The 23261-nt window shown below is 65.6% G+C and overlaps 4 protein-coding genes across 8 annotated transcripts; 1 reads left to right on the top strand and 3 right to left on the bottom strand.

Annotated features, from left to right (window-relative positions):
* Nucleotides 1-1324: 1324 nt before the first annotated feature.
* GPRC5C (G protein-coupled receptor class C group 5 member C) lies at nucleotides 1325-7493 on the bottom strand. Of its 4 annotated transcripts, none has more exons than XM_033076753.2 (5): nucleotides 7313-7493; nucleotides 3199-4219; nucleotides 2549-2646; nucleotides 2221-2364; nucleotides 1325-2058 (listed from the first exon to the last, which is right to left on the bottom strand). In XM_033076753.2, the coding sequence occupies exons 2-5, from the start codon at nucleotides 4208-4210 to the stop codon at nucleotides 2026-2028; spliced, it is 1287 nt and encodes a 428-aa protein (XP_032932644.1). In that variant the 5' UTR covers nucleotides 4211-4219; nucleotides 7313-7493; the 3' UTR covers nucleotides 1325-2025. The 4 variants fall into 4 exon arrangements, with proteins under 4 accessions (XP_032932644.1, XP_032932642.1, XP_032932640.1 ...); XM_033076751.1 differs by having other exon boundaries at nucleotides 2549-2643; nucleotides 7313-7393; XM_033076749.1 differs by lacking the exon at nucleotides 7313-7493 and adding an exon at nucleotides 5447-5493.
* An 867-nt stretch (nucleotides 7494-8360) lies between these two features.
* Nucleotides 8361-12199, bottom strand: GPR142 (G protein-coupled receptor 142). 2 transcript variants are annotated; one of them, XM_033076755.1, is made up of 3 exons: nucleotides 12045-12199; nucleotides 10170-10325; nucleotides 8361-9836 (listed from the first exon to the last, which is right to left on the bottom strand). In XM_033076755.1, exons 2-3 carry the CDS (start codon nucleotides 10306-10308, stop codon nucleotides 8983-8985), a joined length of 993 nt encoding a protein of 330 aa, XP_032932646.1. In that variant the 5' UTR covers nucleotides 10309-10325; nucleotides 12045-12199; the 3' UTR covers nucleotides 8361-8982. The 2 variants fall into 2 exon arrangements, with proteins under 2 accessions (XP_032932646.1, XP_032932645.1); XM_033076754.1 differs by lacking the exon at nucleotides 12045-12199 and having other exon boundaries at nucleotides 10170-10906.
* A 1414-nt stretch (nucleotides 12200-13613) lies between these two features.
* BTBD17 (BTB domain containing 17) lies at nucleotides 13614-17262 on the top strand. The gene is given in 5 exon segments (XM_033076748.2): nucleotides 13614-13644; nucleotides 13647-13769; nucleotides 13772-14044; nucleotides 15017-15293; nucleotides 15702-17262. Coding segments are annotated over 5 exon segments (1785 nt in total). The 3' UTR covers nucleotides 16783-17262.
* Nucleotides 17263-18169: 907 nt separating this feature from the next.
* DNAI2 (dynein axonemal intermediate chain 2) lies at nucleotides 18170-23167 on the bottom strand. The gene is made up of 12 exons (XM_033076767.1): nucleotides 22305-23167; nucleotides 22050-22211; nucleotides 21857-21978; nucleotides 21208-21350; nucleotides 20554-20667; nucleotides 19912-20051; nucleotides 19626-19748; nucleotides 19164-19390; nucleotides 18878-19013; nucleotides 18654-18800; nucleotides 18352-18549; nucleotides 18170-18271 (listed from the first exon to the last, which is right to left on the bottom strand). The coding sequence occupies exons 1-12, from the start codon at nucleotides 22485-22487 to the stop codon at nucleotides 18245-18247; spliced, it is 1722 nt and encodes a 573-aa protein (XP_032932658.1). The 5' UTR covers nucleotides 22488-23167; the 3' UTR covers nucleotides 18170-18244.
* Nucleotides 23168-23261: the final 94 nt, after the last annotated feature.

Raw genomic sequence — 23261 nt, 5'->3', positions numbered from 1 at the left:
AGACCCCAGTGCCAGCCCAGCCCAGCCCAGCCCAGCCCAGTGGGAGGACAGTGAGGCAGTGCTGGGGACATGGAGCGTGCCACAGCGCTCACCTGCACGGTGTCACTTGCCTTTATTGTCACTGTTGGTGACCCTGCTTCATCCCCGGGCTGCAGCCACACACAGCCCTGCCCTCGGCATCGCTGCCCGTGTCCCTGCCTGGCCCTGGTCACGGTGACCCCGGTGCCAGGTGTGCTGCCACCACCCCGCTGCCACCACCCAGCGACCCCCCCGGGCAGCCCCCGGCTCCGAGGAGGCTCCGGGGCTGCTCCGGGCTCGGCGCAGCCGTGTCTGCCTCACCTGGCCGGACAAAGGCGCCGCTGTTCCGCGGCCCCGGCGGCACAAAGCGTTCCCTGTTGGAGCGGGGCCGCCCCGCGCTGCGGCCGGCGCTGGCGGGGCCGGTGGGATCCCGCTCTTCCGGAGGGGCTGGGCACGGCCACCGAGCCGCTCCGCTGTCCCCAGTCTTTGCACCTTGTTTTTCGGATGGTTTTGCCGTCCCCGAGGTGTCCCCGGGAAGGTGGAGGTGCCTTTGGGGGATCACGCGCTGTGCCGTGCGGTGCCCGCGGCCGGGAGGAGGGCGTGCTGCGGTGACAGTGGCCCTGGTGACACCGAGTGCCTGGTGCTGCTGGGCAACGTCCCCGCTGCCGCTCGGCACCAGGTAAACACAGGTGACAGGTAAACACGGGTGACGCAGCGCGGCCCGGGGGGCACGGCCACATCCTGCTGCAAACACCCGCAGCTGCGGCCCCGGAGCCGGGAGCTGGGCTTGTGCCAGCTCAAGGCACAAGGACAAGGCGAGTGCCACGCTCCTGCTGCGTGTCCCTTGTGTGGACACCGTGCAGGGCACAGGCGCCCACCGGCAGCCCCGGCGCCGCCATCCCGGCTCCAGCTCAAGGAGAGCGGGTCACCCGCTGCCCCCATTGAGCCATTCCGGCCCTGAATAATTCATGGCACTGCTGGCCGCAGGCTTCCTGCCCGGAGGAGGAGGAATGGCTGTGGAGGGGAAGGCAATCCGAGCGGGAAAACCACCACGACCTTGGCACGTCCTCGGTGCTGTGCCACCTCCTGCCCGGCACCATCTGCCCGCGGGATCCCGGCCCGGCTGGGGGATGGGGATGCAGAGGACCCTGCCCAGCGTCCCCCCATGCTCCCTGTCACTGCCCTCAATGGGGACATCGGGCTGAGCCCGTGGGAGCAGCCGGTGGGACTGGGGACACCTGGGACCCCATCACAGCCAACCTGTGACAGCATCGTAGGAAAAACCACCTTTATTGCGGTGACCTGAAAAAAAGGAAATTTGGCAGAGAAAGCCACAAGGAGGGCGAGGGGCCCAGCTCCCTCCGCACTCCCTGCAGGGGTCCCCAAGCCCCGAGGGGGGAAGGCACCGAGAAGGTGGCCAGAGCTGTCGGGGGCTGGTCCCCAGCCCCAGCAAGGCACTGATCCCCTGGACCCCCAGCAAACCCCCTTCCCAGAAATGGGGAAACAGGAACAGAAGGAAACAGAGATGGGGACAGCTTTGTGTCCCTTGTGCCCTGCGTTGGCTTGGGGCCAGCTCAGCTCGGGGTCCCCAGGGCTGTTGGGGTCAGTGTGGGGCCGGGGGCTCGGTGCTGAGGGTGCCCTGGGCGGGGGTCCCAGGGGCTCCTCAGCTTCGCAGGGTCCACGGCCTGGGGAAGTTGGGGTGTCTGTGCATCACAAAGGCAGCGAGGCGACAACTGGGGCTGTCCCCACGGCAGCCAGTCCTTGAGGCAGGGATGAGGGGTCCATGGCCGGGTGGGAGCGCTGGCTCTGGGGCTGTGTCCAGGAATGCCACGGGCAGGAACCGGCTCTGGCTGCCAGCCAGGGTGGGATTCACACGTCAGGGTGGGATTCACACGTCAGGGTGGGATTCACACGTCAGGGTGGGATTCACGAGGCTTGGCGAGCCCTGGGGAGCGGGATGGAGGGGCCGCGGCTGTGCCGGCGCTGCGGGGCTGCGTCACGGGGGCTTCACCACCGGTTCCTGCTGTACGGGGACTGCACCTGCGGGCAGAGCGGGGTGGCACTGCGGTGACACTGCGGTGACACTGCTGTGGCACCAGCACCACGGACATGTGACGCACCAGGGGGAGCTCTGAGTGCCAGGCAGCGCTGTCACCATGGCAGGGCAGGACTTTGCCCCTGCTGCAGCCGCCGCTCACCCACCTGGCAGCTGCGGGTGTCCCTCGGGATGCTGGAGTGCCGGGACTGTGCCGCGAAGGCGTCCTCGGCTCGGAGCGTGGAGCTGGCGCTGCCAGGCATGGGGCTGGTGGAGGCACGGGGCAGGATCACGTCGTAGGGACCTTCACTCTGCGGGACAGACACACGAGTGAAAGGTCACAGCACCAGGAACACCCCAGCCCCACGGGGGTGGAAGGCTTGGAAAGTCCCCACCCCATTACAGCAGCCATTGGGACACAGGGCTCACAGGAGGCCCCACACCCACGCCTGTCACTCCTGGCAGGATGTGGCCACCCCTTGGTGTCACACTCACCGTCCCTTTGTGCATCAGAGCCATCTCGGTGGGCTGGTAGACGCTGGTCAGCAGCTGCCCATTGTAGCCACTGTATGGGGACACCGGCTTCTTGGCTGCTGAGACACGGGGACAGTCACCACGGAGCCACTGCCAGCCCACTGGGGCTCCCTGTACCTCGTTAGCAGCTTTAATGAGCTGACTCAGCAGCCCCGTGCCTTTCCTGAGGGACACTCCTGTCCCTAGGGATGGCATCGCTGCTGCCTGGCCACGGCTTGTTATTGTAGGGTCTCTGGGGTGCAGGTGCTGCTCAGGGGGACCCTCCCTCCCCCATGGGGCGCAGACACCTGATGTACCCACCCACATACCCACCGGGACTGTCACCACCCCGTGTTATTGCAGGGTCTCGTGGGCCTGGGGCGGAGGGGCAGGAGCCGCGGGCACCCCACGCCGGGGAGGGAGTTCCCTGCGGCTGCTGGGCTCAGCCCAAACTGGTACACCCAGCCCGCCCAGTTCTGGGAGCCACAACAGCAGCAGGCGCCAGTGCCGGGCAGGTCACTGCCAGACGTCTCGTCACCCCCCCACCGCTGCCATCCCCGGTGGGGACATCCCCCAGGGTCCCTGGGAGGGTGGCAGCCCTGCCACGGGGTGAGAGGGTCCCTGGCGCCTACCAAAGGATGGCTCATCCATGGAGAAGGCCTTGTTCTCCACAAACATGCTCTGCGACTTCTGCTCCTTGAGGATGGTCTCGTAGCCCACCCCGCGCGTGGGGTAGCCATCGTCCTCGAAGGCCTGCTCGGGGCTGCGCCGTGTCACGTGTGTCACCTCGGGGATGGCGTAGAGCAGGAGGAAGGCGGCGGCGTTACAGACCAGAGCGATGGCCAGCGTGGGGTCATCCCAGCCGGGCTTGTGGCCGGCACGCTGGTTCCCATACAAGTACATGATGGTCCACGCCAGCCAGATGGCCACGGAGAGGCCGGTGGTGGCCAGGATGAAGGCGCCGTGCTTGCGCCAGCGGCCGTAGCGGCCGCACAGGGTCGGCCAGGCCGTGCCGAAGGCGGCCACCAGCAGGGCCATGACGTAGATGAGGGCCATGACGAAATCAGCGTCCGCCAGCTGGCAGGGGTCCGCAGGGCCGCCCTCGGCCCGTGCCACCGTGATGATGAGCCACTCAGCGTTGATGATGACCTCGACCGAGGCGAGGGACAGCGCCACCGCCAGCGTCACCCAGCCCCGCGGGGCTCGGTTGCGCCGCGCCAGGAAGTTGAGCGCCACGGCGTGCACCAGCAGGCAGGAGAAGCAGATGCCGAAGAGGACGCCGAAGAGGAAGCGGCGCGAGGCGCAGGTGGAGAAATCCGGCCCCACGATGAAGTCGAAGGTCAGGCAGAAGAGCCCGAAGGTGCCCAGAAGGAAGAAGACCTGCGTGGCCACCAGGCTCTTCTTCTGGTGGTCCTGCACGAAGGGCAGGCTGGCCACCAGGACGATGGTGAGCACAAAGGTGGTCACCACGCCGAGGCTGGCCACTGCTTCCACCCCGATGCCCCAGCCCGCTGAGAGGTCACAGAGGTTGTAGTAGAGGGATGAGAGGTCGTGGCTGCAGCCTGGGGGTGGTGTGGATTGTGCAGTGGCCGTGGGGAGCAGGGCCAGCAGCACGGCCGTGGTGCCCATCCTGCCCCGTGGCATCCAGGGACCCTGCGGGACACAGCGGGGTCAGGGCACAGGCACTGGGGATGGGGATCAGCTCCCGGCTCGGAGCATCCCTGCCTGTGCATCCCATGGTGAGCAGGGGGTCCTGGGGCGCTCTGCCCTGCTGGCACAGCTGAGCTCACCCAGCATGGCCAGGGAGATGCAGAGGGCACCAGGCAGCCACACGTCCCCATCTCTCCTGGAGGCAGCTGAGGAGGGCTCAGCCCCTCTGTGCCCCACATGCCCCCTCCCAACACGGGGATTCTCTGGGGCTGTCCTGATCCCTTCCTCCAGTGCCTGACGGCTTCCCAAGAACACCAAGTGTGGGCCCAGAGCAGATGGCAGAGGTGATACCGAGGGACAGGACTGTCCCCTTGCCTTGTCCCTCCGTGTCACCGTGTTCCTCTTTCCACTTCTCCCGTCCCACTTCCCTCCGGCTTTGGGCACCAGCCCAGTGCAGGTTGCATGTCCAGCCTGCTGGCACGTAGGCAGCCGCAGCCTGGCACGGCACAGCACAGCATGGCACGGCACAGTGTCCCAGTCCCTGCCCCCAGTGTGTCCACCCCATTCCTGCCACCCCATGGTGGGCACGGGGAGGAGGAGGCAGCGAGGAAGCTGCAGCCTCGCTGCTGGGGGAGGAAACCGGGAGGAGACCCCAGCAAGGACATGCCGGGGCCGGAGCCCTGGTCCCCTGAGGGGCGCCCCGAACCGGACACCCCCCAGGCCCGGGATGGGGACAGGGACACGCAGCACCACGCTGGGACAGAGTCCCTGTGCCCACGAGTTCCAGGAGCTCCGCCAGCTCCCGTTCCCACCGCGTCCCCCAGCCCGGTACCCCCGCACCCTCCGCCCGGTTTCCCCCGCGCCCCCGGCGGCTGCTCCCGCGTCCCCAGTTCTGCTCCTCCTGCCACCCCTCCCGGTCCCTCGCATCGCCCGCTGCCTTCCCCCGCTCCCCCGGCCCGGTCCCACCGCACTCCCGTCCCGTTTTCCCTGCCCTCCCGCCGGTTCCCCCCGCCCGGTCCCCCCGCACCCCCATCCCGCACCGTCCCGGTGCTTCCCGGCGCTCCTGCCAGGTCCTGGCCCCGAAACTCCTCCGGAGCCGCCCCCAGTGCTCCGGCCGGAGGAGCTGCGGGGGCGGGCGGCTCTCGGTCCCGGTCCCGGTCTCTTCCCGTCGGCGTTGCCGGTGCCCCCCGGTCCCGCAGGGCTCGCTCCCACCTCCCCCGCTCCGCTCACCGGCCGCAGCCCCCGGTGCCCGGCGCTCCGCTCCCCCCGTGCCGATCCGAGCCAGCCCCGGTGCCGCCGCACCGTGCGCCTGCCTGGCCCGGCCCCTCCCCGAGGTGCGGCTCAGCCCCGGGAGCGCGATTGGGGCCGGCCGGGACCTGCCCCGCCGCACCGGGCGGGAGCACCGGGGTCCCGCACCGGCGGGGGCTCCGCACCGGGGCACGGAGGGGGCTGGAGCGGGGGAAGAGCCCGCACTGGGAGGGGCGGAACAGGGGGGAGCCCACCTGGACATCGGTGTGATGAGTATGGGGGTCTCAACCCGGCCCTGCTGAGCGCTGCACATCAGGAAATACCCTCGGGGGACAAGGGACGGAGCAGCGGGGTCTGTGTCACCCACACGGGATCTTCCACCTCTGGGGTGGGAGCCGGGAGTGGCGCTCGCAGGCCCCACCGTGTGAGGATAACTGGCCTGGAGGGGCCTCCCGCAGGAATGTCAGCTGATGGATAAAGCCGGAGCCTTGGCAGGGCAGCAGGACCCAAAAAACCCCAGAGAAGCCCTAGAAAAACCCATTTCTGCAGAGGCCCGGGGAGCAGGGCAGCCCCAGCTCGGGGCATTGGCAGGGTTTGGTGGTCCCTGTCCCGACGGGAGTGGCTGCGACCCTGGAGTTGGGATGGGCATCCTTACAGTCACCCCATTCATCCCTGGGGATGGGGAAAAGCCCTGGGAGATTTGGGGCACCCCGGGGGCCCCGCCAGCCCTGGGAGAGATTTCCAGGCAGACGCTGCTATTTCGGGAGGGTGAAGCAAGAGGGTGAAGGATGCAGAGGAAAGTTCAATGTGCCTCCGGCGGGGCCTGCCCCAATCCAGGCCGGGATGAAAACAATCCGGGGAGAAAGGGCAGCAGAGCCTCCAGCGGCAGGACCGGATCCCACCGGAACCGGCGGCACCCGTGGCACAAGGACCGGCGCCCGCCGGAGCCCCCGGGGACAGGACGGTGTGTCCAGGCTCGGAGCTGCGCCACCGCCACCCTCCCGCCCTCTTCCTAAGGATCATTTGGCTTTGGGATGGTGTTTGGGATCGGATCATCCCGGCGCAGCCCTCGTGCCTCAGTTTCCCCGGGGATTTGGAGCGCAGGCTCCAGGGTTGGAGAGCCGGGAAAGGCTCAGCCTTGGATAAGCGGTGCCGGGAGCGGAGGCCGCTTGTCCTGCCGCCCCCACACCGCAGCCCGGCCTCTCCACCGGCTGCTTCCTTCCGCCGGAGGCTTTCCCGGCTGCTGAGTCAGCACGAGACCCCCGTGACCCCCCGTGGGGCCAGCGGCAGGCGTCCGTCCCGCCGGGGCTGCCCCGCGGCCGCGCAGCGTTTGCCTTTGTGTCCCCGTCCTTGGCGGCTGATTTCCTCCTCCCCTTCCCATCGGAACCCCCCCATCCCCCCCCGGCGGGTGATTTCAGCCCCCTTCCCACGGAGACCCTCATGTTCCGCCCCCTGTGCGCGTTTTCTGCTCCCCCTTCGCGCACAGACCCTGCCCACGTTTCCAGCCCCCACTGCTCGCTCCCGGCGTTTTTAGAGGTTCTGCAGCAAGACCCCAACACGCTGTGGGGTCACTGGGGGGTGATGCCCACCATGTGTTGCCCTCGGTTTCCTCTCGGGGTGGTGGATCCCTGGCCCTGACCTCCTGGCACGGGCAGAGCCCGATCCCAGCTCCCGCTGCTCTGGGTGGGCTTGGAACCGCGATCCCAGTGGTGGAACTGGGCAGAACTGGTCCTTCCAGCACAGAGGCCACAGTGAGGGGCTGCGATGTCGCTCAGCACGGGGACCTGGACCCTGGCCAGGCTCTATCCGAAAACATCAGCACGCCGGGCGCATTTTTTCCAGGCTTACCTTTCCTCGGGAGCCGCAGGGACGGGCGGCTGGCACGGCTGGCACGGTGGCACGGCTGGCTGAACCCCGACTCCGCGGCGGCTCCCCTCGGCAAGGCGAGAGCCGGACCTGGAGCCGGGGGTCCCTGCTGCCCTCCCAGAGCCTCCCTCCGCTCCGGCCGGGGCTCGGAGCCGTTCCCAGCGGAGCCCCTCGCGCCGGCGGACGCCGTCAGCACATTTCCACCTCCTTTGCCAAGTAAATACGCACCGGTTGGCACAGGGGGGCCGGTGGCAATCGGGGGGGCCGGTGGAAATCCCGGAGCTCCCGCCGAGGGTTCCCGAGGCAGCCGAGCCCCCCACCCCGCGGCCCCTCAGCCCCTGCCCGCGGTCGGGTTAATAACTAATCCCTTCCCGGTTCTGCTCTCCTCACGTGCCAGAATTAATGGAGCGAGAACCTCCCAGGTACCTCTCGCGCCACCGGGTCAGCTTTAACCCTGTCCCCCGGGAGGGATCCGGCCTGGGATGAGGTGACATCCTCGGCGGGGTCTGTCCCCACTGGAGAATGACCCGGGGGCAGGGGCAGGGTGGGTCCGTGAGTGGGTCGGCCCCACACCCTGGGGGCAAAGGCTGCGCCTCATCCCCACCCCGGTGCGGGCACAGCCAGCGCTTGGGGATGGGCAGGGGGTCTGGTGCGGTTTTGGGGGTGTCTGTGTGCCCTGCCAGGAGCCAACTGAGGCCCCGATCCCCCCCGAGCACCCCCTGGGTCTGTCCTGCCCCATCTCGGGAAGCCGAGCGGAAAGGCTGGGCGGTTTTGGGATTACGCTAAGGATCTTACGGGGAATTAGGGTGGCGGCAAGGCTGGTTTGGGGTCTGGGGGTGCCAGCTCCCTGTCCCGACAGTGCCAGCTCCGCGGTGTCCCATCCCTGCCCTCTGCTGGCAGCTCCGGACAGGCTGGCACGGCACGGCCGCTCCTCCAGTGTCACTGGTCTAACTGGGAGTGCAGCACTGCGTGCATTGGATGTAGGGGGGCATTGCCCGAGGGGCTGCTGCCGTGGGGATTAATGGGGAAAGGCCGGGAGCTGGGATCTTACCAGGCATCCAGACCCCATCTCTGGGGACAACAGACCCTGTGGGTGCTCCCTCCAGCTCTCCTGGGCAGCAGGGCAGGGGCACGGGGGTGGGCAGGGCACAGGGACCCTGTGCCAGAGATGCTGGAGCAGGGTGTCTCTGTTCCAGCTGCCCGCAGGGAGCCGGACCCAGGCAGAGTTTTGGTCTCAGCACTGCGGTTTATGGAGTGGCACCCAGTGGGCACCACGTCCTTGTCAGAGCTCGCAGGAGCTCACTCGTGCCCTCCACCCCTCACCACGGCAGCCCCTGGGCTCTGCAGGACCCTCGGTGCCACTGAGCTGGGACATGTCCTGCATGAATTCCCTGCATGAGTTCCCTGCATGAGTTCCAATGTTGTACGAGGGGCTGAGCATGGGCAGGGCTGAGCTGCCCATCCCAGTGTGCTGCTGCCAGGCAGGCACCACAAAATATCCCCAAATGAGTGTCTGGGCACAACCAGCTCCCCCTGCCACCATCACCACCAGCATTAACCCCGGCTCTGTGCAGGGTGGGCTCTCTCTGGGTCCCGGTGCAGTCTGTGGGGCTGGGTGGGCACCGGCACTGCCGGCTGGGCACTGCCCTGGCTCAGAGCGTGGTGCTGCCCAGCAGCTTCAGCGGTTTCAGGGCTGGGGGTGGGAAGTGAGCGCTGCCGCGGCGGGAGCCTTGCCGGGGCTGTCCCCGCAGCACCTCGCCCACCGTGCGGCGGAAGGTCTGGCTGACGAAGCAGTAGAGGAAGAAGTTGAGGGAGGTGTTGAGCATGGCCACCATGTTGGCGATGTCCAAGGCCAGGTGCACGCGCCAGTCCCTCCTGACCGAGGCCACGTAGAGGTGGCACATCATGACGACGGTCCTGGGAGCCCAGAGCACGACGAAGACGGTGGTGACAGCCAGCAGCAGGGCCGTGGTCTTGCCGCCCCCCGCGCGCCTCCGCCGCTTCAGCTTGCGGATGATGACGGAGTTGGTGGCCAGGAAGATGCTGCAGGGCAGGAAGTAGCTGGTGACACAGTGCAGCCACTTGAGCGCCGTGTCCAGCGCCGTGGGGGGGTCGGCGTCACGCCACATGTCCAGCCACCAGTAGAAGGGGATGCCGGTGGCCAGCGCCACGGCGAAGACGGCGGCGATGATCCTGCGGGTGCGGCGCGGGTAGGACACGGCGCGGTAGCGCAGGGGGTGGCACAGGGCCACGTAGCGGTCCACGGTCAGCAGGACGGTGACCCAGGTGGACGCGTGGTTGGCCGCGAACTCCAGCACGTTGACGGTGTGGATGAAGGCGCTGGGCACCGCCCGGGCCAGGATGGCTGTCTGCAGGATGAAGCCCACGAAGATGATGAAGACCTGGGTGAGGATGTCGGAGGTGGTCAGGGCCAGCAGGTACCAGTACGATGATTTCTTGGTCTTGGTGGCCAGGCGGGACAGGGCCACGGCAGTCAGGATGTTCACTGCAGGGAGGGACGCGATGGGGGGAGGTTAGAGCTGGGGGCTCGCAGTCCCACCCTGCAGCTCCCAGACCCTGGGGCTGCCCAGGCTGCAGCTGAGGGGAGCTATAAATATCCATCCCAGTGCTGTGGGGATTTGCTGGGCTGATTAATCTCTTCCGTGTGCCAGCCCAAGCAATGCAAATACCATCTGTCCCCATGGCGGCAGCACCTGCCCTGGGGCCGGGCAGCACAGCCGGGCACCGGGGGCAGGTCTGAGGCTGGGGGGGGAGCAGCTAAAGTCCCTCCATCCTGAGGACATTTATTTCCAGCCCCCAGCACCCTGAGCCCCCTCACCTGGCAGCCCCAGCCCCAGCAGGACGCTGTAATACACGATGGGGACGATGCCAACCAGGCAGGGTGAGCGCTCCAGCTCTGGCTCCGGCTCTGACCGTGCCCACGACACCGCTGTGCTGTTGGGCACCGGGATCGTCATCTTCCACCACGGATCGGCTGTGAGGAGAGACAGGGAGCAGCAAGGGGTCCTGATGGCGCCTGGGTCGTGACATGCCACTGGGGGCTTGGGGACAGGGACCATCACCTAAGTGTCCCCACTTTGGCTGGATCCCAACTCCCTGGTCCTGTAGCATCCGTGGGGAGTGGGCAGCTCCAAAACGTGCCACCTCAGGCAGAGCTGGGCTGCACCCATGGGGGACAGTGCACCCCAAGCCCCCTGTGTTATGTCCCAGCAGAGCCCCCGCTGCCAGAGCTGCTCCTTCTTTATCCCTTAGTCCCGTTTTTGTAGAAAACCGGATTAAAACACCGTGTTCTTGGGCAGCTGCCAGCAGAGGGAGGCTCTGGCCCCCAGCCCGGGCTGGGTGCCACCAGACGGCTCCCAGTGGTGGCAGAGAAGACCCAGAGGTGCCGATGGGGAGGGTCCCAATGTGGGGCGGCCATTTCCCGGCTCAGCGGAGCTGGAGGAGCCTGACAGGAGCCCTGCCCACGGCCCAGCCCGCATCCCCGCCCGAATCCGGATCCTTATCCGTATCCGCATCCCTATCTGTGCCCTGGTCCCTGCCCTACCCCTGCCCTAATCCTTGTCCTATCCCTGCCCTATCCCTGCCCCATCTCTGCCCGATCCCTGCCCTATGCTTGCCTCGTATCTATCCCATCCCTGTTCCATCCTTGTCCCATCCCTGTTCCATCCTTGTCCCATCCCTGTCCCATCCCAGTCCCATCCCTGCCCCATCCCTGTCCCATCCTTGTCCCATCCCTGTCCCATCCCTGCCCCATCCCTGCCCCATCCCAGTCCCATCCCTGTCCCATCCCTGTCCCATCCCTGCCCCATCCCTGTTCCATCCCTCTGGCCATCCCCACGCCCGGGTCGTGCCCGCGCTGCCCTCGCCCATTCACAATCTTGGGTCGCTCCATCCCCTCCCGAGCTCTGTGCCCCGATTGGCTCAGGGGAGCCAGGCCCAACCCCGTCGGAGAGGGGATCCCCCCAGTGCTGAGGTCAGAGCTGAACGCTGCCTTGTGATTGGTCAGAATCCCCCCAAATTTGCATCTGGGGGTCCACCACCCCCGGTCCCGTGCCGGAGGAGGGTGCGGGATAATGGGAGGTCCTGGGATCGGGGTTTGTGGGGTGCTAAGGGGGGTCCTGAGCTCAGGGAGGGGGCACGGGGCACCACGCTGCTCCCAGTCTGACCCTGGCCCCGGGGGCACCCCAAATTTCCCTGGGGTAGCTTCGGGGCCGGAGATGGAGGAGCGGTCAGGTCTCTCTCCCGTTCCGGGACCCCCAGAGATGGATCTGCTCCCCCAGAAGTGCCCGAGGTGTGTGTGGGATCCTGGGGGTCCCTCCTCCCCAACCCTGGAACTCCCGGCAGGGACTCAAGAAGCCAGAGGGAAAAGAAGGGGGGCATGGGGGAGCAGAGGGGTGCCAATTAACTGCAAATTATCTCCGGCTCATCAGCAGGAGGTCCCATCCATCCATCCACGTCCCCCGCGGAACTGGGGCATCGATCGGCTGCAGCCGCGCCTTAACCCTTTGCCAGCCCGATCCCCTTTGTGCTGCTGGGGTGGGACGGATTCACTCCGGGCCCCCTCTGTTCCCCCTGACCGGGGTCCCGCTCCCCAAATCCGGCGGGACAGGGACTCTCACCTGGGTGGCCCCAGTGCCACCCGCCGGGCGCGCAGTGCCACGTTCCCTGCGCTTGGTGTTTCCCACGGACATACCGCTGTCCGTGTCCCCGGCAGCGTCCGTGTCCCCGGCAGTGTCCCTGTCCTCTCCGGGGTCCGTGTCCCCGGCAGTGTCCGTGTCCCTGCCAGTGTCCCTGTCCCCGCCGGCACCCGCAGCATGGCACAGCCTCCCGGGGCGCGGGACACGGGGCGGAGGGAGAACGCCGTGGGCAGAGCCACGGGCAGAGCCGCGGGCTGGGCTGGCGGGCACGGGGACGTCACCGGCCCTCGGGTCCCGCGGAGGCCAGGGAAGGGGTCACCGGGGAGCTCCGAGTAACAGCGACAGAGCAGTTGGGATGGCGGTCCCGGGGCTGGTGGGCAGCTGGGACTCTGAGGAGCGGGTGTGAGGCGCGGCTACACACACGAGTGTGAATCCTGCGTGTCCCTGCTGCGCTCTGTGGTGGCACTGCCAGGACACCGTGCCCGTGCCTCAGTGTCCCCAGCAGCACAGCGAGGGGGCTGCTGTCCCCTGCCGGTTCCTGGGTCCAACCCCGTCCCTCCGGTGCCCCCAGCCCGCGGGGGCGATGCCCTGGCACTGCTGCTTGGCACAGGTCGCTATGGTGAGCCAGCCCTGCCCCGCCTCAGCCGCGATCTCCGGGCCAGCACAGCCGCTCCCTCACCCCACGGCGGGCTGGGGGACGTCACCCTGTCCTCTGGTGACCTCCAGAACCAGGACCACGATCCCCCGTGTCCCCCCACGGTCACCTCACCGCCGTGAGCAGCCGATGTCCCCGCTGGGGACACGGGGGTCCCCGGGCTGTGGCTGCCGCCGGGGCTGGCCCGGTGCCGGGGCGCGCCGGGCACACGCTCCCGCAAGCTGTTGTTTATCAGGCGGGTGGTGAAATGAGGCGTCAGAGGACACACTGAGCCGTGAAGCCGCTGTGCCGTGGTGGGGGCCCTGTCCCCCGGGCTCAGGACACCCGCCCGGGCTGGGCACTCTGCTGGCTCCGCGATTTTGGGGGTCCCCTGCCCAGCAGGGGCACAGGGCTTGAGCATCGCCCCTCTACCCGTCCCTGCAAGGGGCCAGGGAGCCACAGCAGCGCGGCATGGGCGTGATCGGGGTCTTGTCCTCAGTCTCCTCGCCCATGGGTCAGGGACAGATGGTGATCCCACACCCTCGGCAGCTGCAGCAGCATCTGCCCACGCTCAACATCTGGAAACCGTGTCTAAGCCTGTAATCAAACTGCTGTGAGGGGGACGGGGCTCCTTGGCAGTGGGTAAGGGGCTGCCGTGCCCCTGCAAGATGTGCTGCCTCCTCTGTGGGATGTGTCCCCCATCCTGGGATCCTGGGTCCCGACCCCGTGGTGTCACCGAGGCCACAGCCAAGGTGGGGCTGGCACCACTCGGCTGACACCCTCCTCACCCAGCCCCACCCCAGCCTGTGCCACTGGGGCTTTGGGGAGGGTCCCATCCCCACGGTGAAGCCCCCCAGGAGGTGTCGGGGCGGGCGGGGGGCCAGGGAGGCCGCACAGGGCGCCGGGGCGGCCTCTTGGCTGCAAAGGCTGGGAAAAGGGCAGGCAGTTCCTGCCGGCAGCGCGGATGCCATGGTGATGGGCTGCTGCCGGCATGAATACCCATGAGCCGGGGGGAGCGGGAGGCCACCGAGCTGTGCCCTGAATGCAAAGACCCCGGCACAAAGCGCCGCGGCCACGCCTGGGGGCTCCGGCGCGGCGGTGCCAGCAGCAGGAGCCGCACGGCCACAGCGGCAGCACCCCGGGGTGCGGGGCTGGGGCTGGGGGTCAGGGTGGGATGCAGGGAGGCTGGAAGCCGTTCCCGTGGCAACGGCCGGTCCCAGTTTCCACCAATCGATGCGGCGGCGCGGGCTCGCCGGCCGGGAGGGCGCGTGGCCTACATAAGCCCCGGGCTCGCAGCGTGCGCCGCACCCGGCAGATGCGCCTGCGACGCCATGGCCAGGCTGACGGGCACCCGGCCCGTGGCCACCCGCCGCTGGGGCTGTGCCGCTGCCTTCCTCCTCCTCCTCTTCACCGTGCAAGCCGGTAAGGGTGGCTGTGGTTGGGGAAGGCGAGAAGGGTCAGGGTGCAGCGCTGCCCTCGCCGGGTGCCGGGGTGCGGCTCGGCGGCTGATGGAGAGCTGAGCGCGTCTCTCCGGGTGCCGTCGGGGCGCCGGGAGGGGATGGAAGTGGCTCCTGGGTGTGCTGCACTCTCTGCGGAGCTGGGTTGTGCCCGGGAAGGGCTCGGTGAGGCGGGCAGACAAGTCCAGCACAGCGGGGTCCAGGGTGCCTGCTCCCCTTTCCCATCCCCGCTCAGCCGGCCTTAAGCCGGAGCTGGGAAGGGTAATCCGTCAGCAAGACGGGATTTGAGAGGCACGATGGATTTGAGACAGACGGGGCCAAATTCTTCCTAGGGAAGGATGCTCTGAGGAGCGGGTGGGAATGGTGTCAGGAGGGAGAAGAGGAGACGAAGGAACCCAGTGCCCACAGGAGCATGGAGACCCCTGTTCCACATTCCCAGTTCCGTCTCCTTTCCCTGTTGGGATCCCAGCACGGACGTGCGGTGACACCAGGGCAGTCGGTGTCCCCAGACTGCTCAGGACCCCGTTCCTGAGTGCGGGGCAGAGCGTGCCTGGCCCCCCACACCCACGGGCTCTCCGTGCCCCCATGTATCCATGTGGGGGATCAGGGCAATGCCCGGGGCTCGCTCTGCCCACAGCGGGGACGGGATCAGGACAGGCAGACCGGGCTGAGAGCCAGCGCCGCCGGCACCCGGCCATTTCCCAGCACACCCCGGCCTGGGACATGGTGGTCTCTGCCCTTCTGCTGCAGGAAGGCAGTTTTTTGGCTCTCAGGGACACAAATGTCCTCATGTTCTTTGTTCCCCCACACCCTTTGGCACCAGCAGCCCTTTGGCATGGGGGAGCAGAAGCAGGAGGTGCTCAGCCCCCCAGCAACCCCACCCCACCTCAGTGCCTGGCACTGGGGTGAGCTCTGGGACGGTCCCCTCTCGCTGCAGCCCAAAAGGCCGACTTTAGCGGGGACTCCACGGCGGCCACCATCAACCACTCCCTGACGCTGCTGCAGCGGCTGCAGGAGCTGCTGCAGAACGGCAACGGCAGCGACTCGGTGCTGCGGGTGCGCTCGGCCGCCTCCGACGAGCCCAAGGTGTTCCACACGCACCAGCTGCTGCTGAGCCTCCAGAGCGAGGTCTTCGAGAGCCTCCTGCGCAACCAGAGCGTCGTGACCCTGTACGAGCCTCCCGAGACCGCTGCACTCTTCGAGAAGTTCATCAGGTGCGTGGGGATGGGAGGTCGGGAGGGTGCGGCTCTCCTGGGAACTGCGAGGAACTCCACGGGATGGGGATGGGCCGAGGGATGCAGCCAGGGAAGGGGGTTGTTCCTTTGGGAACCACAGGGACCTCGTGGGATGTACGTTTGGGAGGGATGTACGTTTGGGAGGGATGTACATTTTGGGAGGGATGTACATTTTGGGAGGAAAGCAGCCCAGGAGGGAGGATTCTCCCCTGGTGACCGTGGAGATCACATGGGATGGGGACACCCAGAGGGAAACATCCAAAGAGGGTGGGAATACTGGGGTGGGAATACTCAGAGGAAAGCAGCCCAGGGCAGAAGCTGCTCCCCTGGGAACTGAGCTGCCAGGGATGGCTGTCCCCAGTGTCACCACCCCACGCTCTGCCGCAGGTACCTGTACTGCGGAGGGGTCTCCATCCTGCTGCACCAGGCCATCCCCATGCACCAGCTGGCCAGCAAGTACCGGGTCTGGGGGCTGCAGCGCGGCGTGGCCGAATACATGAGGACCCACCTGGCCAGCGAGTCGAGCCAGGGCCACGTGGTGGGCTGGTACCACTACGCCGTGCGCGTCGGGGACGCGGCGCTGCAGGAGAGCTGCCTCCAGTTCCTGGCCTGGAACCTGTCGGCGGTGCTGGGCAGCGCCGAGTGGGGCTCGGTGAGCGTGGAGCTGCTGCTGCTGCTGCTGGAGCGCTCCGACCTGGTGCTGCACAGCGAGCTGGAGCTCTACACGGCCGTGGAGGGCTGGCTGAGCCGCCGGCAGCCCGAGGCGCCCGTGGCCGAGCGGGTGCTGCGCGCCATCCGCTACCCCATGATCGCGCCCAGCCAGCTGTTCCGGCTGCAGGCGCAGTCGGCGGTGCTGGCGCAGCACCGTGCTGCGGTGCAGGACCTGCTCTTCCAGGCCTTCCAGTTCCACGCCGCCTCCCCGCTCCACTTCGCCAAGTACTTCGACGTCAACTGCAGCATGTTCCTGCCCCGCAACTACCTCGCGCCCAGCTGGGGCTCCCAGTGGGTCATCACCAACCCGGCGCGGGACGACCGCAGCACCAGCTTCCAGACCCAGCTGGGGCCCAGCAGCCACGACGCCGGCAAGAGGGTGACCTGGAACGTGCTGTTCTCGCCGCGCTGGCTGCCCGTCAGCCTGCGCCCCGTCTACTCGGACTCGGTGGCGGGCGCCATCCAGCCCGTGCGCATCGAGGACGGGCGCCCGCGCCTCGTCATCACCCCGGCCATGAGCAGCCCCGACTTTGCCGGAGTCACCTTCCAGAAAACCGTGCTGGTGGGTGTGAGGCAGCAGGGCCGCGTGCTGGTCAAGCACGCCTACAGCTTCCACCAGAGCTCGGACGAGGCGGCCGATTTCCTGGTGCAAGCCGACCTACAGAAACGCACCTCCGAGTACCTCATCGACAACTCCCTGCACCTCCACATCATCATCAAGCCTGTCTACCACTCCCTCATCAAGGTGAAGAAGTAGTGAGGCACAACTGGGTCCTGCCATGCTGGCCCCAGTGCCATGGGGGGAAGGTTTGGTCCTGTAGGTAGATGGGGGGCTCCAGGACTGTGCTCTGCACTGCTCACCCTTCCCCGAGTGTTCCCCTGCCACGTCCTGTCCCCATCGCTGTCCCTGGGGATGGAGGATGCTGGGAGCGCCCCAGACACATGTAGGGGGTGCAGGAAGTGAAATGTGCAGCCCATGGGTACATCACAGGCCCCAGCGGGTGTGGGGATGGGGACAGGGACAGCCCATCCTTGCTGTGATGCAGCCCTGGGGTCCCTCTGTGTGGGCAGCTGGGTCTGGCTCAGGAGCAAACGGAGCTGCCCAGTCTGGGGGTGAGGGGCCCATCAGCCTCCTCCAGAGGAGGAGGGGTGGGGGGCACTGTCCCCACTGACGGTGGCAGCTGTCCCATCCCTGTCCAGGTACCCCCACCCCTTTCCTAATAAAGCAGAAAACGAGTGTGGGACTTGTGGGGAATCTTTGGGGTGACGCCTCTGCCCAGTTCAGCTCCTTCTTATGGAACTCCTGGGAAAGAAAACACCCATCCAGCCATGGATGCATTTCTCTGTGGGGATGTGGGTCCCTGCTCGGGATGGGAAGAGCTGGCTCTGGCAGGGCTGGCACAGGGTGCTGCACAGGCACTCAGGAGAATCACAGATGGCACTCCAGGGCCTGGGGAAGGGACACACAGCACACCCAGGGCGCTGAACCCTGTCCTGGCATCGCTCAGCCCCTGAGCAGAGCCTGGGGAAGGGTCCTGCTGGGAGGCTCCTCCTCAGCCCACAGAGCCACCTGTGTGATGTCCCCGTCGCTGTGACAGTGCTGCTGGCAGCTCGTTAATGATTAATTGAGGGGGGGTGAGGAGTCGGGGTGGCTGCCGGTTCTACCAGCAGGGCTGTGTTTACCCAGCCCTGATAACCCAGCCCGGGGGCTGCTCCTGTGGGGACACAGAGATCTCCAGCTGTGAACAACATACAGGGGACTGGGGCCCCCCTGCTGCCACCAGCCACCCTGCTGTGCCCTGCTCCACGGGCTGGGGACACTGTGCTGCTGTGGGTGCTTGGCTGTGCTCAGCCACTGGCTTTGAGTGTCCTGGGTCAAGGGAAGGACAGGAGGAGCAGGAGGGCTTGACTTTCCCACCCTCTGCTCGACCCTGCCGTGACAAGAGAGGAAACGTGACGTGGAAAGTACTGGTTTATTCACAACAAAGAAAATCAGGATACAAAGGCCAGGGAGCAGCTGTGGGGTCAGGGGGCTGTGCAGGTTCCCCCACTTGCCACCCCAGGAGGGCAGAAAGCCCAGGAGGGCAGTGAGTCCAGGAGAGTTGCCTGGCTTGGGGACAGTGGCCTCATCCCTGCAGCAGCTCTGGCACGGAGGGGAAAGGAAGGTGCAGCTGGAGCACACTGACCTTGGCATCGTCCTACTCTTCCTCCTGCTTTTCCTACTCAGCTGCCTTGCCCTCTTCACCCTGAAACACAGAGGTTCACCCTGTCCCCTGCCCTTGCTGGGGTCCCTGCCGTGGTGGCCAGACTGTCCTGTCCCCGTTACCTCGTCGGGGTCTTCTATGCCCCTCCTGCGCCGCTCTGCCTTGATGTTGGCAAGGAAATCAGCTTTGGCCTGCTTGAACACCTCGTGGGGATCCTCCTGCTCCTCTGGGCGGGCCCGTGCCCGCTCCTGCTGCTGCACCAGCCGCTCCCGATGCTTGTCCTGCAGGACCTTCTCCCGCCTCGCCTCCCGCTCGAACATCTGGGGCAGATGTGGGGCTGAGGGGCCTGGGGGGCACAGGGGACCCTGCCACGTGTCTGGGGACAGCTCAGGGCTGTGGGGCTCGGGTGGGACCTGGCACATACTGAGGAGGTCAGGGTCTTCTCGTTCTTGCGGAGGGTGCAGAAGCCTGAGGAGATCTCCAGGAGGAAGACAGTGCCCATCCTGGTGCTACAGCCAAGGACCTGCCCGTTGTCCTGCACGCACAGGCTGAGCAGGGGTTCGATGGACACCTGGGGACAGGGCACAGCTGGGTGGTGACACTCGGCCCTGGGGTGATGCCAGGGTCCCAGAGGTGCTGGGGACCCACCTTGATGCTGAGGGCAGGCTCTTTCTGGTGGAAGAGGAAGTCCCAGATGTCCAAAGTCCCGTCAGACTTGGAGGTGAAGAACACGGCCGGCTTCAGGGGGCTCCAGCAGGTGTCCAGCAGGTAGGGAGTGTGGTACCTTCCAGCAGAGCCACCCTCAGCCACACTGGCACTGCCCTGCCTCGGTCACCAGCCTATCCCAGCACTCACACCCCGCTGCCACCCACCCTGAGCACGCTCTGCCACCCTGGGGAGGATTTCTGGCTGAGTAAACAACTCTGACACCTACTTGGTCTCCATAATTGATGATGAATCCATGAGCTCCTCTGTCCAGATCCGAGCAGTCCAGTCACCGACTGACAGGAAGACTTTGGGGAAGAAGGGGCTCCTGGTCACTCTGTAGACAGCCCCAATGTGGCTTCTGAAGACGTTGGCGATTTTCTCGGGCGGTGTCTTGGCGTCACGGTTGCAGGAGATGATGATGCCCTGCTCTGTGCCCACCAGGAACTTGGTGGGCTGGGGGTGGGAGCAGGAGGGTGCAGCTGTCAGCAGGATGGAGACCCCATGGTGTGGGGGCAGCAGGAGATCCCTCTGCAGAGAGAATCCTGGGAGCCACCACCACTGGGGGGTTTAGGGACTGAAATGCCAGCAGGACCACACCAACACCCAGCTCCTCTGAGGGGCTGCGCCCACGGGGGTGACCTGACACTGCCCAGGTCGGGGTGTGGGTGGTGGGCACAGGGACACTCACCATGGTGGGTGCAAAGTCCAGGCAGACGGCACCCAGAGCCTTCTGCAGCTGATCTTCCCGGGTGATGTCCAAGATCAGCTTGTCGCTGGGCTGTGACAGCTTGCGGATGTCCCACCACAGGACCTGAGGGGACAAGGTGTGGCCGGGGCTGTGGGGGCTGCTCCCAGCACAGTCAGAGGTGCTGCCAGGCTCCAGGGAGACCTGGATCTTGTGCTGCTGAGGGCAAAGCAGGCACAGGAAGCTCTTTGAGGAGCCCCCTGGCCCTTGCCCTGTTCCAGCCCCTCACCTGCCCGTCGGTGGAGGCTGAGAAGCACTCGGTGCCCGTTCGGGAGGGCAGCCAGCACGCGCCGTACACGGGGTCCCTGTGGCTGAACTCCACAGGGGTCATCTCTACGGGCAGCCCCCCTTTCCTGGTGTCCCAATACACTGAAAAGGAAAAGAAAAGCCCTTGTCCTTTCCTTGTCATGTTTCCCCCACTGTCCAAGTTGGAACAGGGAGCAAACTTCACCCAGTGCTTCCCAGAGATCATCCAGGGTGATGGGAGAAGTGGGAGCAGGCAGCCATGCTGGTCATCCCCTGGATCCATCCATCCATCCATCCATCCATCCATCCATCCATCCATCCATCCATCATCCATCCATCCATCATCCATCCATCATCCATCCATCCATCCATCCATCCATCCATCCATCATCCATCCATCCATCCATCATCCATCCATCCATCCATCCATCCATCCATCCATCCATCCATCATCCATCCACCCATCCATCCATCCATCCATCCATCCATCCATCCATCCATCCATCCTGCCCTCCCTGGGGGAGCTCAGGTGAGCACACACCTGTCCACAGGGCACATCCCAGGGCTTCTCCTGTGCTCCCAGCACTGATCCTGGCAGTGCTGGAGCAGACTGAACCCCCCTCACCTATCTGCCCGTTGTAGCAGCCTCCCAACACGTGATGCCAGTCCTTGGTATTGTACTCCAGGGTCACCGCAGGGGACGAGGGCTTGAGGGAGAGCTCTGGGCTGTAGGGTTTTTCTGCCAAGGATGGATGAGTGAAGAGCAAAGGGTGAAGGGCAGCCCCCCAAAAGCAGCCCCCAGCCCATCCTGCTGTTCCCACCCCATTCCCTGACACAGCTGTGCAGGATGAGGTGCCCATGTCACCAGGAGCTGGCCTGGGGACAGACTCCCAGTACACAAATCTCCTGCACTCCCACTCCTGTTCTTTGTCCTTTTCACTCCAAAATACATCAGGTGTGAGCCAGGCTTGGGCAGATCAGGGCAAGCCTCAGCCCAGGCTCCTGCTGCCTCTTTCTTCCTTCATTGCCAACTGAACGAGATCAAACAAGAACCTCACCCGAGGCTCCAGGCTCTGCTGCCTGTCACAGCTCTGGAGCCATGGAATGGGATTTTAGTGATCATTTCCCACCTTCCAGTTCCCATTTCTCTCTGTTTCTGCTCTGCTGTGTGGGCAAAGCAGGAGGCAAAGCTCCCCCAGCCCTCCTCCCTGGGGTGCTGCAAAGCCTGATGCTCTTCTCTGAGACACAAAATGTTTCCCTCATTGCATGGGGGCCTTACCCAGATCCCAGATGTAGGAATCAATGCACATGTCCCTCCTGCTGTCCTGGAATTCCATGCTGCAGTAAGCCACAGCCACGCTCCTGTTGCCGTCGGGGTGCCAGGAGAGGCGCGTGGCCATCCTCTTGGGCTGGTTGGGGTCCCTTTGGGGTGACACATCAGCCAAGACAGGTCAGTGTGCAAACCCCTGGGATGGACATCTCCCAGGGGGAATTGTGGGAATCACAAGGAAACCAATCTGCAGCCCTCGAGCCTTGAGTGCAGGAAATGATTCTCCTGGGGGGTCGGGCAGGGGGAGAAGAGTCGATGACTTCATCGTCTTTCCAGTCATACCTTTCTAAAAACCCATTTATCTTACTGGATCTGACTCCTAAACACCCCTGATGTGGAAATTAACCTTTGAGGCACCAAAAGTAAGAAGGAAAATCCAAAAGCACCATCAGGAGATGCTCAGAGCTGAGTCTGTCCCCAAATTTCCTTGGCAGGGACGCAGTGGTGGGGCAGGGAGGGTTCAGCAGGTTTCTGCACCCACAAACTGTGCCAGGACCATCCCAAACCCACTGGAATTTAACTCCTAAAGTTTTCCCACTTTCTATGAAGGTGTTTTGACCCTGCTGTGGCTCTGGTGAGCCCCCCACAACTGTGCTACCTGAGCACATTGATGGTTTTGTATGAGGGAGGCTCCTCCTCCTCATCTTCCTCCTCTTCCTCCTCAAAATATTCCTCGTAGATGTCGATGGTGTTGTTCTGCCTGATGAAGTGCTCCATCAGCTGCAGGGAGAGCATGGTTGAGTGTCTGGGGGGCTCTGGGGGGCTCAGGGGGGATCAGGGCAGGGTCTTACGGAGCCGAGGCGCTGCACAGTCTTGGTGTAGATCTCTTCTCTCTCCACCTCCTCCCGGTAGCGGGTGGTCAGCTCTGAATTCTTGTAGTCAACGTGCTTGGGCCACCCTCCCTCCACATGGTTCACACCCTGGATGGCCACCTCCACCCTCTCAGTGTTCACCTGGTCATGGGGACACGGTGGGGTGAGCCCAAAGGTGCCTGACACACCTCGTCCCCTTGGGCCAGCCCCTCCACATGGCTGACATCCCCATACCTCGTGCAGGGCCATGACAGGACCCTCCTGCACAGCAAAATCCACGGGGTCCTGGGGGATGAAGTCATCAGCCAGGCTGGGGTCGGGGGGGATGTCCACGGTCACCTCGGCCAGGAAGTCTGAGAAGCTGCAGGGCCGCCCGAACTCGCAGCGCTTCCGCACGTACTCGTACTTGATCTCCATGGTGGGAGGGGATGGAAGGGGCTGGGGGGACTGGGGATGGAGGGGCCTCAAAGGGAGCCCTGAAGAGGAATGGGGGCCTCAAGGATGGAGAGCTACAGAGGGGATGGACGGTTTGGGGAAGCCTAAAAGGAAAGGAAGAGAGAGTTCCAAAAGAGAGTGGGAGACTCTGAGAGGATCCCAAAAGTAAATGGGGTTTTCAGAGATGGAGAGATGGTCCTGGGAGGGAGTGAGGATCTCAGGGAGCTCCAAGAATGGGATGAAGGGCCCCAAAAAGGAATGGGAACCTCAGGGAGACCCAAATTTGAACAGAGACCCTGGAGAGGGAGGATGCTGAAAAAGACCCCAAAAGGAACCCCAAAAGGGAGTGTGGACTCTTTAGAACCCCAGAAGACAGTGTGGGCCTTGGGACTATCCCCAAAGGGAACAAAAACCTCAGGGAGTCCCAGAAGGTCCCCAAGAGGAACGAGAACCTCAGCAAACCCCAAATGTGAGCAGGGACCCTGTGGAGGGAGGACCCTGAGAGGGCCTCAAAAGGCAGGGGGAGCCTCAGGGAGCCCCAGAGCGGAGCTGAGCGGCAGGAGCAGAGTGATGAAGCACCCAGGGTGACACGGGGACCCCGCGGAGCGCCGGGAGCCCGGTGGGGCCTGGTCCCGTCCCGCTCCCGGTGGGGCCTGACCGGGGACGCGTCGCCGTTGCCAGGCAACAGCGTTGGGGCACCGTCACGTGACACCGGCGCAGCCCCACGTGACTCTGACCTTCCCGTAATGGCGGCAC

The sequence above is a fragment of the Catharus ustulatus genome, chromosome 20 (assembly GCF_009819885.2).
Source record: "Catharus ustulatus isolate bCatUst1 chromosome 20, bCatUst1.pri.v2, whole genome shotgun sequence".
NCBI classification, from domain to species: Eukaryota; Metazoa; Chordata; class Aves; order Passeriformes; family Turdidae; genus Catharus; species Catharus ustulatus.
Note: the sequence above shows the minus strand (reverse complement) of the source record. Positions and strands in the feature narration are given on the sequence as shown.

What these genes read in the sequence shown, in the direction of transcription:
- GPRC5C (XM_033076753.2), bottom strand. Translation starts at nt 4,210, where the DNA reads ATGCCACGGGGCAGGATGGGCACCACGGCCGTGCTGCTGGCCCTGCTC. An exon ending in CATGGATGAGCCATCCTTTG is followed by an intron (nt 2,647 to 3,198) that starts GTAGGCGCCAGG and finishes CCCGTGTCTCAG; the next exon opens with CAGCCAAGAAGCCGGTGTCC. An exon ending in GGGACACCCGCAGCTGCCAG is followed by an intron (nt 2,059 to 2,220) that starts GTGGGTGAGCGG and finishes CTCTGCCCGCAG; the next exon opens with GTGCAGTCCCCGTACAGCAG.
- GPR142 (XM_033076754.1), bottom strand. Translation starts at nt 10,410, where the DNA reads ATGGTCCCTGTCCCCAAGCCCCCAGTGGCATGTCACGACCCAGGCGCC. An exon ending in GCTGGGGCTGGGGCTGCCAG is followed by an intron (nt 9,837 to 10,169) that starts GTGAGGGGGCTC and finishes CCCTCCCTGCAG; the next exon opens with TGAACATCCTGACTGCCGTG.
- DNAI2 (XM_033076767.1), bottom strand. Translation starts at nt 22,487, where the DNA reads ATGGAGATCAAGTACGAGTACGTGCGGAAGCGCTGCGAGTTCGGGCGG. An exon ending in TTCCTACATCTGGGATCTGG is followed by an intron (nt 20,668 to 21,207) that starts GTAAGGCCCCCA and finishes CATCCTTGGCAG; the next exon opens with AAAAACCCTACAGCCCAGAG. An exon ending in TCATCAATTATGGAGACCAA is followed by an intron (nt 19,014 to 19,163) that starts GTAGGTGTCAGA and finishes CTCTGCTGGAAG; the next exon opens with GTACCACACTCCCTACCTGC.